General features: G+C 49.5%; 1 protein-coding gene and 2 non-coding genes across 3 annotated transcripts; all 3 read left to right on the forward strand.

The window, feature by feature from the left end:
• Positions 1–8902: 8902 nt before the first annotated feature.
• RPL37 (ribosomal protein L37) lies at positions 8903–12938 on the forward strand. Its single transcript, XM_040420931.1, has 4 exons — positions 8903–8973; positions 9650–9785; positions 10300–10384; positions 12833–12938. The coding sequence occupies exons 1-4, from the start codon at positions 8971–8973 to the stop codon at positions 12900–12902; spliced, it is 294 nt and encodes a 97-aa protein (XP_040276865.1). The 5' UTR covers positions 8903–8970; the 3' UTR covers positions 12903–12938.
• Positions 9499–9576, forward strand: LOC120992691. Its single transcript, XR_005777081.1, has one exon. It is a non-coding gene; the product is annotated as a small nucleolar RNA SNORD72 (small nucleolar RNA).
• LOC120992688 lies at positions 12684–12760 on the forward strand. The gene has a single exon (XR_005777080.1). It is a non-coding gene; the product is annotated as a small nucleolar RNA SNORD72 (small nucleolar RNA).
• Positions 12939–13142: the final 204 nt, after the last annotated feature.

A 13142-nucleotide genomic window follows, 5' to 3' on the forward strand; every position in this document is an offset into this window, starting at 1 on the left:
TCCCTATCGCCATGGGAAGGCCTCTGTGTTAGATTATACTGATGGACCTGAGTTTGAACCTTCAAACTGAAATTCGATGGTATATTCTAACATAGAGGTTTTCTCATGGTGATAGGGAAGTTTCAAGTTGAAATGTTTTTTTTTTTTATAGATATAATTTTTTTAGAAACTAAAAATGTTGCACTCATCGAGTGAGGAATCCCGTGGGTTTAGTTGAACTAGTTAGGACTCTTTCACACTTGCGTTGTCCGGATCCGGCGTGTACTCCATTTGCCGTAGGTGCCCGCCGGATCCGGAAAAACGCAAGTGAACTGAAAGCATTTGAAGACGGATCCGTCTTCAAAATGCGTTCAGTGTTACTATGGCAGCCAGGACGCTATTAAAGTCCTGGTTGCCATAGTAGTAGTGGGGAGCGGGGGAGCAGTATACTTACCGTCCGTGCGGCTCCCCGGGCGCTCCAGAATGACGTCAGGGCACCCCATGCGCATGGATGACGTGATCCATGTGATCACGTCATCCATGCGCGTGGGGCACCCTGACGTCATTCTGGAGCGCCCCGGGAGCCGCACGGACGGTAAGTATACTGCTCCCCCGCTCCCCACTACACTTTACCATGGCAAACAGGACTTTAGCGTCCTGGGAGCCATGGTAACCATTCAGAAAAAGCTAAACGTCGGATCCGGTAATGCGCCGAAACGACGTTTAGCTTAAGGCCGGATCCGGATTAATGCCTTTCAATGGGCATTAATTCCGGATCCGGCCTTGCGGCAAGTGTTCAGGATTTTTGACCGGAGCAAAAAGCGCTGCATGCTGCGGTATTTTCTCCGGCCAAAAAACGGTCTGGTCCGGAACTGAAGACATCCTGAACGGATTTCTCTCCATTCAGAATGCATTAGGATAAAACTGATCAGGATTCTTCCGGCATAGAGCCCCGACGACGGAACTCTATGCCGGAAGAAAAGAACGCAAGTGTGAAAGAGCCCTAAGACAATCTATCCAGACAGAATCAGTTACTCTCGTCTGCAAGGGGCCTAAGGTATTTTCATATCCAATAGCTTGGATAGTGACCCTGCGTCATTCTTAAAACAGTTGGCAAATAGCAACTCCAAAAATGGTCCTAATAAGAGGATTTCTGTAGGCCGTTCTGAAATGATGGGAAATGTAGTATTGAAACTGCTTGACGTTTTCCGGATCAGCATGTCTGTCAAATATTAATTATTTATGAACTTTAAAAATTCTTTAATAATTAACTTTAGGTTAATAATACTTTTGAAAATATTTTACAGGACCGTTGATAACCTCAGCAACTTGCCTGAAGAAGTAGAAGCAGCATCAGGACCGTCTTCAATAGACCATCCTTCTGCCCCTCCATCCACGGAAGAAAATCCGCCATTGCAAACAGTCTCTGAGGATGTACCTGAAAATATATCAGTGCCACAGCAGATAAACACCCAGCGTCGTTCCTCGGGTAGACGTAGGGGTCCCCCTCCCCACGATTCTGCTTTAGATACTCGAACCATTGTTGAATCAAGGGTTATGGAGTATCTAAACCAGAATCGTGGTGAGAGTCCGGACGAAACTATGGTAAAAAGTTTGGTCCCCTTACTTCAACAAATACCCGAGGAACGAAAAGCTCGGTGTCTATCTGCTGTGGCACTTTTAATGGACCTATTTGCAGGTCCACATGAACCAATAGAAACAGTTCATAATTTAGAGCGAGATAGAGATACAATGCTCAATTGGAGGCCATTTGGGCAAACTTTTTCCCACAATCCACCTCCATCAAGATACTACCGTGGAGAATCTTCTACCCAGGGGAGTTCTCAATTTGAACATGGATACCCCAGGTCTTCAGAGGGAACTCGTCTCCCCAGTTCCAATACCAGCCCTTTTACAAGGGAACTTTTTGATCTTTAATTTTTTCCTATAAAAAAAAAATGCTTACTATCATAAATGACATTTTTCATTTAAATATGTCTATTTATTTTTATTTTGAGAAATAAGTTAATAACATATTAAAAAAATCAGTAAGACACAAATTTTTGACATTTTTTATTGTTTAAAAAAAAAATCATTTTGTGGTTCCAAAAGCACTAATCAAAAACACATTTTAAATTATTTTTAATAAATGTAATTTTGAGGTATTTGAAGGTATTTAATCAAAATTAAAAAATATTTATTAAAATTATAGAACACTATCAATTAAAATTGATATAATTATAGTGTAATTTGTCAAATATTAAATACCTCAGCTCGCAAGCCCACGTCAAGGGTCCTCATTATCTTGCGAGTCGCTTAGGGCTCTTTCACACTTGCGTTGTCCGGATCCGGCGTGCACTCCATTTGCCGGAGTGCAACGCAAGTGAACTGAAAGCATTTGAAGTCGGATCCGTCTTCCAAATGCTTTCAGTGTTACTATGGCAGCCAGGACGCTATTAAAGTCCTGGTTGCCATAGTAGGAGCGGGGGAGCGGTATACTTACAGTCCGTGCGGCTCCCCGGGCGCTCCAGAATGACGTCAGAGCGCCCCATGCGCATGGATGACGTGATCCATGCGATCACGTGATCCATGCGCGTGGGGCGCCCTGACGTCACTCTGGAGCGCCCGGGGAGCCGCACGGACGGTAAGTATACTGCTCCCCCGCTCCCCACTACACTTTACCATGGCTGCCAGGACTTTAGCGTCCCGGCAGCCATGGTAACCATTCAGAAAAAGCTAAACGTCGGATCCGGCAATGCGCCGAAACGACGTTTAGCTTAAGGCCGGATCTGGATCAATGCCTTTTAATGGGCATTAATTCCGGATCCGGCCTTGCGGCAAGTGTTCCGGATTTTTGGCCGGAGCAAAAAGCGCAGCATGCTGCGGTATTCTCTCCGGCCAAAAAACGTTCCGGTCCTGAACTGAAGACATCCTGATGCATCCTGAACGGATTTCACTCCATTCAGAATGCATTAGGATAAAACTGATCAGGATTCTTCCGGCATAGAGCCCCGACGACGGAACTCTATGCCGGAAGACAAGAACGCAAGTGTGAAAGAGCCCTAAACTAAACTAACAACAGGGGATCTAACTAAACTAAGAAAATGTAAATTTGTATATTAATTTGGTAACCAGATTCAAGCTGAAATCAACGACTTCCACGGATGGCTTCCAATTGCCACGGTAATGCCCCCTCTGGACTGCTGAAAAAGTCGGCATAGAATTCCCGAACAGCTAGCCCAGCCATTCCCGGTCGTCCAGTCCGACTCTGATCAAAATTGACAGAAGATGGCACAATTTGACCAATATCAGCATCAGCGGAGGCATCATGTATCCTGGTGAGGTTGTGCAGCAGTACACAAGCCTGAATCACCAGGGTGGCATTGTCCGGATTCATCTGTATGGATGACATGAATACTCTCCACTTACTGGACAGTATTCCAAAAGCGCACTCCACATACCGACGGGCGCGAGTCAATCGATAATTGAAGATGCGCTTCCTGTCATCCAGATCGCGTCTAGGGAAGGGCCGCATCAGGTGGTGTGACAATGCGAATCCTTCGTCTGCCACGATCACAAATGGAGCCGGCGAACCTGCAGATCCGGGGAGTCTTCTTGGCTCTGGCAGGGCAAGCTGGTTTTCACGAAGCCGTTCACCCATTCTGGAAACACTAAAGATGCGGCTGTCTGAAGTGCTCCCGTAGGCCCCGATATCCACAATTACAAACCTGTAGTTACTGTCAACCAAGGCCATCAGCACTACAGAAAAATATTGCTTGTAATTGAAGTACCGGGACCCTGAGTGAGGCGGCTTCTTCACACGGATGTGCTTTCCGTCCAGTGCCCCAATGCAGTTTGGAAACTGCGCTGATTGGTAAAATCCCTCGGCGATACGAAGCCAATCTTCCGCCTTGGGGGTGGGCATCACCGCATCTCTGAGTCGCTGCCATATGACTTTACACGTATGGCAGACAATCCCAGAGATTGTTGAGATCCCAAGCAAAAAGTCAAAGTGCAGCGATGCCAACGAATTTCCAGTTGCAAGGAATCTGTGGGGAAAAATAAAAAAATTATTATTTTTATTTTAATAACAAACCTCAAAAAATATACACTAAAAAAATTATTCGGCAGAGATGCTGCGCCGCATGCTAGTGTCCGTGAAGTTAAGGTCGGGATGGAGAGACGACAAAAGGTGATCAAATGACTCCATGGACATACGGCAAAAATTGTCTCCTCCTCCTCCTCCTCTCCGGTTCTTCTTCCAACATTGCTGCGGATCCGCAAAAAACGGATGACATACGGAAACATTTTCAGGAACAACGGATCCGCAAAAAACGGACCGAAAATCGGGATATAGAAAAATACTGACGTGTGAATGTAGCCTTAGGCCGAATGCACGCGGCCGATGTTTGGGTCCGCATCCGAGCCGCCGTTTTGGCAGCTCGGAGGCGGACCCATTCACTTCAATGGGGCCGCAAAAGATGCGGACAGAACTCTGTGTGCTGTCCGCATCCGTGGCTCCGTTCCGCGTCCCCGCGAAAAAAATATAACATGTCCTATTCTTATATTGCCGGCACCAGTTCCGTTCCGCAATTTGCTTCCGTTTTTTGCGGATCTGCGGTTTGTAGATCGCAAAAAACGGCACGGCCGTGTGCATGAGGCCTTACTCCGATCTGGACTCGGATTCTGAATAAAAAGGAGTAGTCCAGGACTTAAAGGGGTTGTCTCTCACTTCAGCAAGTGGCATTTATCATGTAGAGGAAGTGAATACAAGCCACTAACTAATGTATTGTGATTGTCCACATTGCCTCCTTTGCTGGCTGGATTCATTTTCCTATCGCATTATACACCGCTCGTTTCCATGGTTACGACCACCCTGAAATCCAGCAGCGGTGGTCGTGATTGCACACTATAGAAAAAAAGCGCCGGCCTCTCTGGTGGCCGGGACCGCGGGAGTGAGCGTAGACCGAAGCTTTTTCCTACAGTGTGCAAGCACGACCACCGCTTCTGGATTGCAGGGTGGTCGTAACCATGGAAACAAGCAGTGTATAATGCGATGGAAAAATGAATCCAGCCAGCAAGGGAGGCAATATGGAGAATCACAATACATTAGTAAGTGCCTTGTGTTCACTTCCTCTACTTGATAAATGCCACTGGCTGAAGCGAGACATCCCCTTTAAGAAGGGACAGTTTCTTTAGTTCACTAGAGATAATTGCAAGCGCTTTTGCTGGGTTTTTTGGGGGCAGAATCCGTTGGCAAAATCCACCTCGCGAAAAAAAATCCCATGTGGACATAGCGTGACGTGGATTCCACGTTCGGAGTTTCCATTGAAATGGATAGGATGAAAAACCATGTCAAGACTGCATCAAAAAGGTGTGTTGGAATAAAAACACACATCCTGAAAAAACCGTGAGGAATCCTGCGTGTATTTACACATGATATATTTTGGCGATGTTAAAATCCGCCACGTATCTAACCGCGGAAACTGCCGCTGGGTTTTCATTTTGAACGGTGCGGTGCTAAACAGCGAGCAGGCTCCCGCCGCGGCTTTCTGAGGGATCACTGCGCAGTGTGGAAAACCGCACGGGAAAAATCTTCAGCCGCCTGAACTGCACCACAGCCTTTCAGCGCAGATTTGCCGCAGTTTTCGTCACCGAATCGGTGCTGAAACCCATGCTAAAAAATAGTGTGTGAACGTACCCTGAACGCGGATTCTGCATCCAATTTTTTTTCAGCACGGAAAAAACTCCACGTCACCCACCCTGAGATGGAGAAGTTGATCACACTTAGGCCTCATGCCGTGGCCGTATTGCGGCCCGCAAATAGCGGGGCCGCAATATGCGGGCACTGGCCGTGTGCTCCCCGCATCACGGATGCGGACCCATTCACTTGAATGGGTCCGAAATCCGGAGCTGCTGTGTAGAACGGAGGCACGGAAGCACTACGGAGTACTTCCGTGGTGTTTCTGTCCGTGCCTCCGTACCGCAAAAAAATGTAACATGCTCTATTTTTTTGTGGTGCGGACGGATCACAGACTCATTCAAGTTAAATAAGTCTGGATCCGTCCCGGCTGCCGCACGGACGTTGCCCGTGCATTGGGGACCGCGAATTGTGGTCCCCAATGCACGGAACGGCCGCACAACGGCTGTGTGCATGAGGCCTTAGGGTTCAGCTACACGTCGATCGTGGTCTCAAGATCGCGCACAAGGATCGCAGTGTGGCGGTGCTAGCATAGAAATGAATCCGTATTTATGCTTGCTGCCTGTATACAGGGAGATCTGTACAAAGGTCTGGTCTGTATGCAGGGGGTCTGATCTGGGGTCTGTATACAGGGGGTCTGATCTGGGGTCTGTATGCAGGGGGTCTGATCTGGGGTCTGTATACAGGGGGTCTGATCTGGGGTCTGTATACAGGGGGTCTGATCTGGGGTCTGTATACAGGGGGTCTGATCTGGGGTCTGTATACAGGGGGTCTGATCTGGGGTCTGTATACAGGGGGTCTGATCTGGGGTCTGTATACAGGGGGTCTGATCTGGGGTCTGTATACAGGGGGTCTGATCTGGGGTCTGTATGCAGGGGGTCTGATCTGGGGTCTGTATACAGGGGGTCTGATCTGGGGTCTGTATGCAGGGGGTCTGATCTGGGGTCTGTATACAGGGGGTCTGATCTGGGATCTGTATGCAGGGGGTCTGATCTGGGGACTGTATGCAGGGGGTCTGATCTGGGGTCTGTATACAGTGGGTCTGATCTGGGGTCTGTATACAGGGGGTCTGATCTGGGATCTGTATGCAGAGAGTCTGATCTGGGATCTGTATGCAGAGGGTCCGATCTGGGGTCTGTATACAGGGGGTCTGATCTGGGGTCTGTATACAGGGGGTCTGATCTGGGGTCTGTATACAGGGGGTCTGATCTGGGATCTGTATGCAGGGGGTCTGATCTGGGGTCTGTATGCAGGGGGTCTGATCTGGGGTCTGTATACAGGGGGTCTAATGTGGGGACTGTATACAGTGGGTCTGATCTGGGGTCTGTATACAGGGGGTCTGATCTGGGATCTGTATACAGGGGGTCTGATCTGGGATCTGTATGCAGAGAGTCTGATCTGGGGTCTGTATACAGGGGGTCTGATCTGGGGTCTGTATACAGGGGGTCTCATCTGGGGTCTGTATACAGGGGGTCTAATGTGGGGACTGTATACAGTGGGTCTCATCTGGGGTCTGTATACAGGGGGTCTAATGTGGGGACTGTATACAGTGGGTCTGATCTGGGGTCTGTATACAGGGGGTCTGATCTGGGATCTGTATACAGGGGGTCTGATCTGGGATCTGTATGCAGAGAGTCTGATCTGGGGTCTGTATACAGGGGGTCTGATCTGGGGTCTGTATACAGGGGGTCTGATCTGGGGTCTGTATACAGGGGGTCTGATCTGGGATCTGTATGCAGGGGGTCTGATCTGGGGTCTGTATGCAGGGGGTCTGATCTGGGGTCTGTATACAGGGGGTCTAATGTGGGGACTGTATACAGGGGGTCTGATCTGGGGTCTGTATACAGGGGGTCTGATCTGGGATCTGTATACAGAGGGTCTGATCTGGGATCTGTATGCAGGGGGTCTGATCTGGGATCTGTATACAGGGGGTCTGATCTGGGATCTGTATGCAGGGGGTCTGATCTGGGGTCTGTATACAGGGGGTCTGATCTGGGGTCTGTATGCAGGGGGTCTGATCTAGGATCTGTATGCAGAGGGTCTGATCTGGGATCTGTATGCAGAGGGTCTGATCTGGGGTCTGTATACAGAGGGTCTGATCTGGGGTCTGTATACAGGGGGTCTGATCTGGGGTCTGAATACAGGGGGTCTGATCTGGGGTCTGTATACAGGGGTCTGATCTGGGGTCTGTATACAGGGGGTCTGAATACAGGGGGTCTGATCTGGGGTCTGTATACAGGGGGTCTGATCTGGGGTCTGTATACAGGGGGTCTGATCTTGGGTCTGTATACAGGGGGTCTGATCTTGGGTCTGTATACAGGGGGTCTGATCTGGGGTCTGTATACAGGGGGTCTGATCTGGGGTCTGTATGCAGGGGGTCTGATCTGGGGTCTGTATACAGGGGGTCTGATCTGGGTTCTGTATACAGGGGGTCTGATCTGGGGTCTGTATGCAGGGGGTCTGATCTGGGGTCTGTATACAGGGGGTCTGATCTGGGGTCTGTATACAGGGGGTCTGTGCATAGGGGGTCTGATCTGGGGTTTGTATAGAGGGGGTCTGATCTGGGGTCTGTATACAGGGGTTCTGGTCTGGGGTCTATGTACAGGTGGTCTGATCTGGGGTCTGGTGTCTGTTGTATAGGGGGACTGGGGTCTTTCTAGGGAGGGGAATCTATAAAGGTCTGGCATGGGGTCTTAATAAAGGGAGGTCATGTCTGGCAGTCTGTATGAAGCGGGTCTGTATAAGTGCTGGTCAGGTTAGGGTCTATTTAAAGGGGGTGGAGTCTGTATATATTTGGTCTGGTTTGGACATAGTTGGGGGGTCCATATTGTATTTGTGGTCTGTATTTATTTTAGGTTGTGCTGAAGGGAGGTCATATGATTAAAATTCCATTGGCGGTGATGGTGGTTGGGAGGGGGTAACCTATACAAATAGGTTGGGCATAAATCCAGAATTTTCTGCAGCCCACATGGCACTCCACTGCCTATTCCCCGCTTCATATAATCTCCCTCAACTGGCAACCAGGTCTAACATTTATCACTTATCCAGGACTGGCACCCCTCAGTCGTGAGTTTGTTCACTAGAGGTTAGTACACTAGTAAATCACTGTGTGCCATTTTGTTCAGAGCCTGGGATCTGGGTATTACACATTTTTGGGAAGATATGGGCTGTTTGCCCATTTCCAAGATGGCGCTGTCTTGTGACGTCTCGCCGTCCCGGAAGTACTTGTCGCTGATATAGCGGAAGTCTTTCCCTAGTTCCGGTCTCTATCGTATCGGCCGCTGGGCAAGATGGTGAGTGTCATGGTGTCAGGGCCGTGGAATCCGTTGCCATCGGCCTCTATCCCGTCCTGGCGGGACGCCTTCCTGCTGTCTGCGGGGCGGCAGTGGCGGGGGCCGGTTATTGCTGCGGGATTTGGGGCAGATGGCGGCTTTAGTGCCGTGTTGTGCGGAGGCCGCTCTCTTCTCCCCTTTGCCTTGGCTCCTGGGCTCTGCCTGTGGTGCAAACTACCCCGGCCTTACATGGGCCCCTATGACTGCATTATCAAGATCTCTGCTTGCTGTCAGTGGATGTTTACCTCCAGAGGCTTCTCCGGCGCAGATCTCTGCTAGTTTGCTGCAGTCCGGAGTCAAGGCTCTTTTCTATAGACTGGATACAATTGTAACAAATCCTCAGCTGTGGAAGTTCAGGGTTTGTTTTTTAGGAGTGTTTTCTATTCACTGACTGCAGAGGTGTTGAAAATGATGCTAAATTGAAAGGCAGAGTATTTTTTTTAGGAGCACGCTGTAACGCCCCCGCAGCTCTCGCCCGTCCTGGTGCATTTATCGATGATGTTCTGTAATAAATGTCTGAACAGATGACTTTCGCTGATTTCTCTTCTGTCGCTGAGATGAATGCCGCGCTCTCGGCAGCCGGAGCTGCGCTCTCTCGTCCACTGTCTCACCGCGTGCCTTTTTTGTTTTGCTCTAGACGAAGGGAACATCGTCATTCGGAAAGCGCCGCAATAAGACGCACACTCTGTGCCGTCGCTGCGGATCCAAGGCCTACCATCTGCAGAAGTCTACCTGCGGCAAGTGCGGCTACCCCGCCAAGCGCAAGAGAAAGTGTGAGTACCCCGAGTTATTGGGGGGGGGGCTTCTGTAACGGAGGGGCTGGCTGGTGTATTATAACGTGGATAGCCACAGGATAGGGGATATCTATCAGATCTGTGGTGGTCCTGTTACCCTGCGGTGCCCCCCACCCCGTTCATTTCAGTGGCAGAGTGCGGTGCCCTCATAGTAATGAATGGAGCGGTGGCACTTTTCCGACTGACCTGTTCTTTTCAGGGGGGCTCCTATTCTCGAGTTCCATTAGGACCCCATCAATCTGATAGTTGACTCCCTATCCTGTGGATAGGGAGTAGCTTCTTTAACCGGAATACCCCGTTAACAGTGACACAAGTAAAATCTTGCATTGGACGAGCGAGTGAACCGATGAGTGGCTCTGAGGATGCTCGCAGCTGCAGCTCTGGTCCTGTGTCCCATGTTCCTCCTGGTTTACCCAGGCTGCAGCTGGTCAGATAGCGGGGTACGTGACGGTCCTGTGATATTTATTGGCATTCATTTTGTTTTGTGTGTTAGACAACTGGAGTGCGAAGGCCAAGAGACGCAACACCACCGGCACCGGCAGGATGCGGCACTTGAAGGTTGTCTTCCGCAGATTCAAGTAAGTCTGCGCTCGGCTGTGTGCGGGGAACTGGCGTGTTTTGCCATTATTAGGGGTGAGCGAAACGTAGGCCATGTGACCGATGAACTGCCAATCGACGAGGAGGGGCCATCAATAAGTAAGTCTTAGAAACCCCCTTTAAGATAACGGCTAGGGAGGAGCGAATCTGCTTCGGATGAAGCATCCGTAGTCGATTCGCATAAAACTTCGTTCTAGTGAGCGCTCCGTACAGTATTAGAATGTATTGGCTCCGATGAGCCGAAGTTACTACTTCATGAAGTCTCGCGAGACTTTGCATAATAACTTCAGAAATTGACTTGTACTGTAAGAAACCATTTCCCGAACTCCGGTTTGGTTCTAAGGTACCACTTGGAACTGAACCTGAGTTCGGGAAATGTTTTTTTTACAGTATAAATCAATTTCTGAAGTTATTATGCAAAGTCTCGCGAGACTTCATGAAGTAGTAACTTCGGCTCATCGAGGCCGATACATTCTAATACTGTACGGAGCGCTTGCGCCGTACAGTATTGAAATGGTTTTGAGATTCAACTTTGGATGTTTCATCCGAAGTCGATTTGCTCCTCCCTAGCCGTTATCTTAAAGGGGTTTTCTAAGACTTACTTATTGATGGCCCCTCCTCGTCGATCGGTCACATGACCTACGAGCAGCTCGGTCCTGTACAAGTTAATATGGCTGAGCTGCATTACCGAACGGCCTCTATGCAGTGGGTGGCGCTGTGGTCGGTAAGCTGCCAGGGGGCCACGGCACTCGGCAAACCTCCTCAATACCTTATGTGGGACTGAGCTGCTCGTAGGCCACGTGTCTGAACGAGATATCGCTGGCTGCAACTCAGAGCGCCGGGCCTTTTCTAACAACTGATCAGGGGGATACCAGGAGTCAGACCCCCAGAGTCCTATATTGATGATCCATCAGTACGGGTCTTTTAATGTGTCCAGTTGACAGTCCTGTTTTGTTAGAACGGTCCCTGATTTTGACGGTCCTATGTCGTCCCACTATACAACCTGTCAGAATCTTGCATTGAGCGTTCACTCAGTGTTTATTGGCTGCATCTCCCGGACAGACTGCGACTGCTCTGATCTGAAGTCGCTGTATCAGTGATGATAGTTCTTGTCTGATCGCGGGTCTGTTATGTACATGTGAGAACAGTACAATAGATCCGCCATCATATAGGAACTCGCTGCATTATATATCGCTATGAAACAGCTGCAGTGGGCTTTGCCTTAGCGCACAAACTGTTTCTCCTTGAAAGAATGTTTTGGCGCGTATTGTGCCCAGTTACTACCAGTATGGTGCATGTGATGGTTGACCAGACATTCATTCATTGGTGGTTCAGCCACCAGCCTACAGTTCCCAGCATGTTGCATTTCTGTGAGCCCTGAGAACTGCCAAACAATTGTGCATGCTGGGAGTTGTAGTCTCGCCACAGCCCGAGTGCCAGAGGTTGCTGATTTCGCCCCCAATACTGAATACGTCCTCTGCAGATCTTCGGCTTTCTTGCACGTTATTCGGTTGGGTTCCTGCAGACTCTTATTAACTCTAAAGAGCTTTTCCCGCTAGATATGTTACATTGGCCTAGTTTGCCTTGAAGTTTTTGGGGTTAAAGGGGTTATCAAATTTCACAAACAGTTTCCCCCATGTGCCGGGCCCCTCACAATATACTTATCCCGCTCCCGGCGCCGCTTCTCCCTGTACACAGATGAAAACATCCGTGTTTGGGAGAAGGGGTGCAGCCAATGGCAGGCGGGGAAGGAGACGAGCCCCCTTAGCATCATGGGTGCCTGCCATTGGCTGCTCCCCCCCTCCCCTGACACCGGATGTTTTCGGCAGTGTACAGGGAGAAGCAGCGGTTCGGGGTAAGAATATTACCTGTGAGGGGCCGGCACATGGGGGGGCTGTTTGTGAAATTGGATAACCTCTTTAATATTGATGGCCTGTCTTCAGGGTTGGTCATTGATATCTGATCAGTGGGGTCCAACACCCCTCAAACTTCTTGTCAGTGGGGGTGCAGTCAGACCCCACCCGCGTGATATTGACCTATCGGTATTATAACACCAGAACTCCCCTTGAATCCCGTGGCCGTGCAGTGAGGAGAGGGGACTGTATAAACCCCCTCAACTTTCTAGCTTTCCCAAATCCTGGTGTCTGTAAGATGTTAGACGAGTATAGTACAGGGACTTTGGATCCAGGTCATCTACATCGGTGTTCAGACACGGCATCTAGTCAAGCCAGGACCAGACAGGGCACAGCGTGGCACACAGGGTCCTGTGATAAACTCTTCTGCTTATCTATGATGTTTCTCAATAAATGTCTGAACTTATGACATCCAATGATTCCACCTTGTAACTGAGATAAGCGGCTCAGCGTCGCCGCCTCTCCTCTGTCTGAGGGTCTTCTGTAACGCTTGTCTGTTTCCTCCCCCCCTTACAGAAATGGTTTCCGTGAAGGCACGACACCCAAACCCAAGAGGGCCGCAGTTGCCGCTTCCAGCTCTTCTTAAGGACAGAAACTTGTTAAAATAAATGTTGCTAAAAAAAAGTGTCTGCTCCCCTGTGCGTTCCTTTGGTTTGTGTATGACCTGTTTTCTGACGCTTTGCTCGCTGGTTTTTCAGGTATGAATGTGGGGACGTCCGATGGGAGTCTTATTCCTGGACAATAAACCTTCCCTGATCTCTAGTATTTGCTGTTGGGGCAGCAGGTCGCCATGTGCGGTTTCGGCCATCTTCACACCAGTGTTCTT

The sequence above is a fragment of the Bufo bufo genome, chromosome 2, assembly GCF_905171765.1.
Source record: "Bufo bufo chromosome 2, aBufBuf1.1, whole genome shotgun sequence".
NCBI classification, from domain to species: Eukaryota; Metazoa; Chordata; class Amphibia; order Anura; family Bufonidae; genus Bufo; species Bufo bufo.

Excerpts from the sequence above, each read along its gene's own strand:
- RPL37 (XM_040420931.1), top strand. Across the intron at positions 9,786-10,299 it reads CGCCAAGCGCAAGAGAAAGT|ACAACTGGAGTGCGAAGGCC; the intron begins GTGAGTACCCCG and ends TTTGTGTGTTAG. Across the intron at positions 10,385-12,832 it reads GTTGTCTTCCGCAGATTCAA|AAATGGTTTCCGTGAAGGCA; the intron begins GTAAGTCTGCGC and ends CCCCCCTTACAG.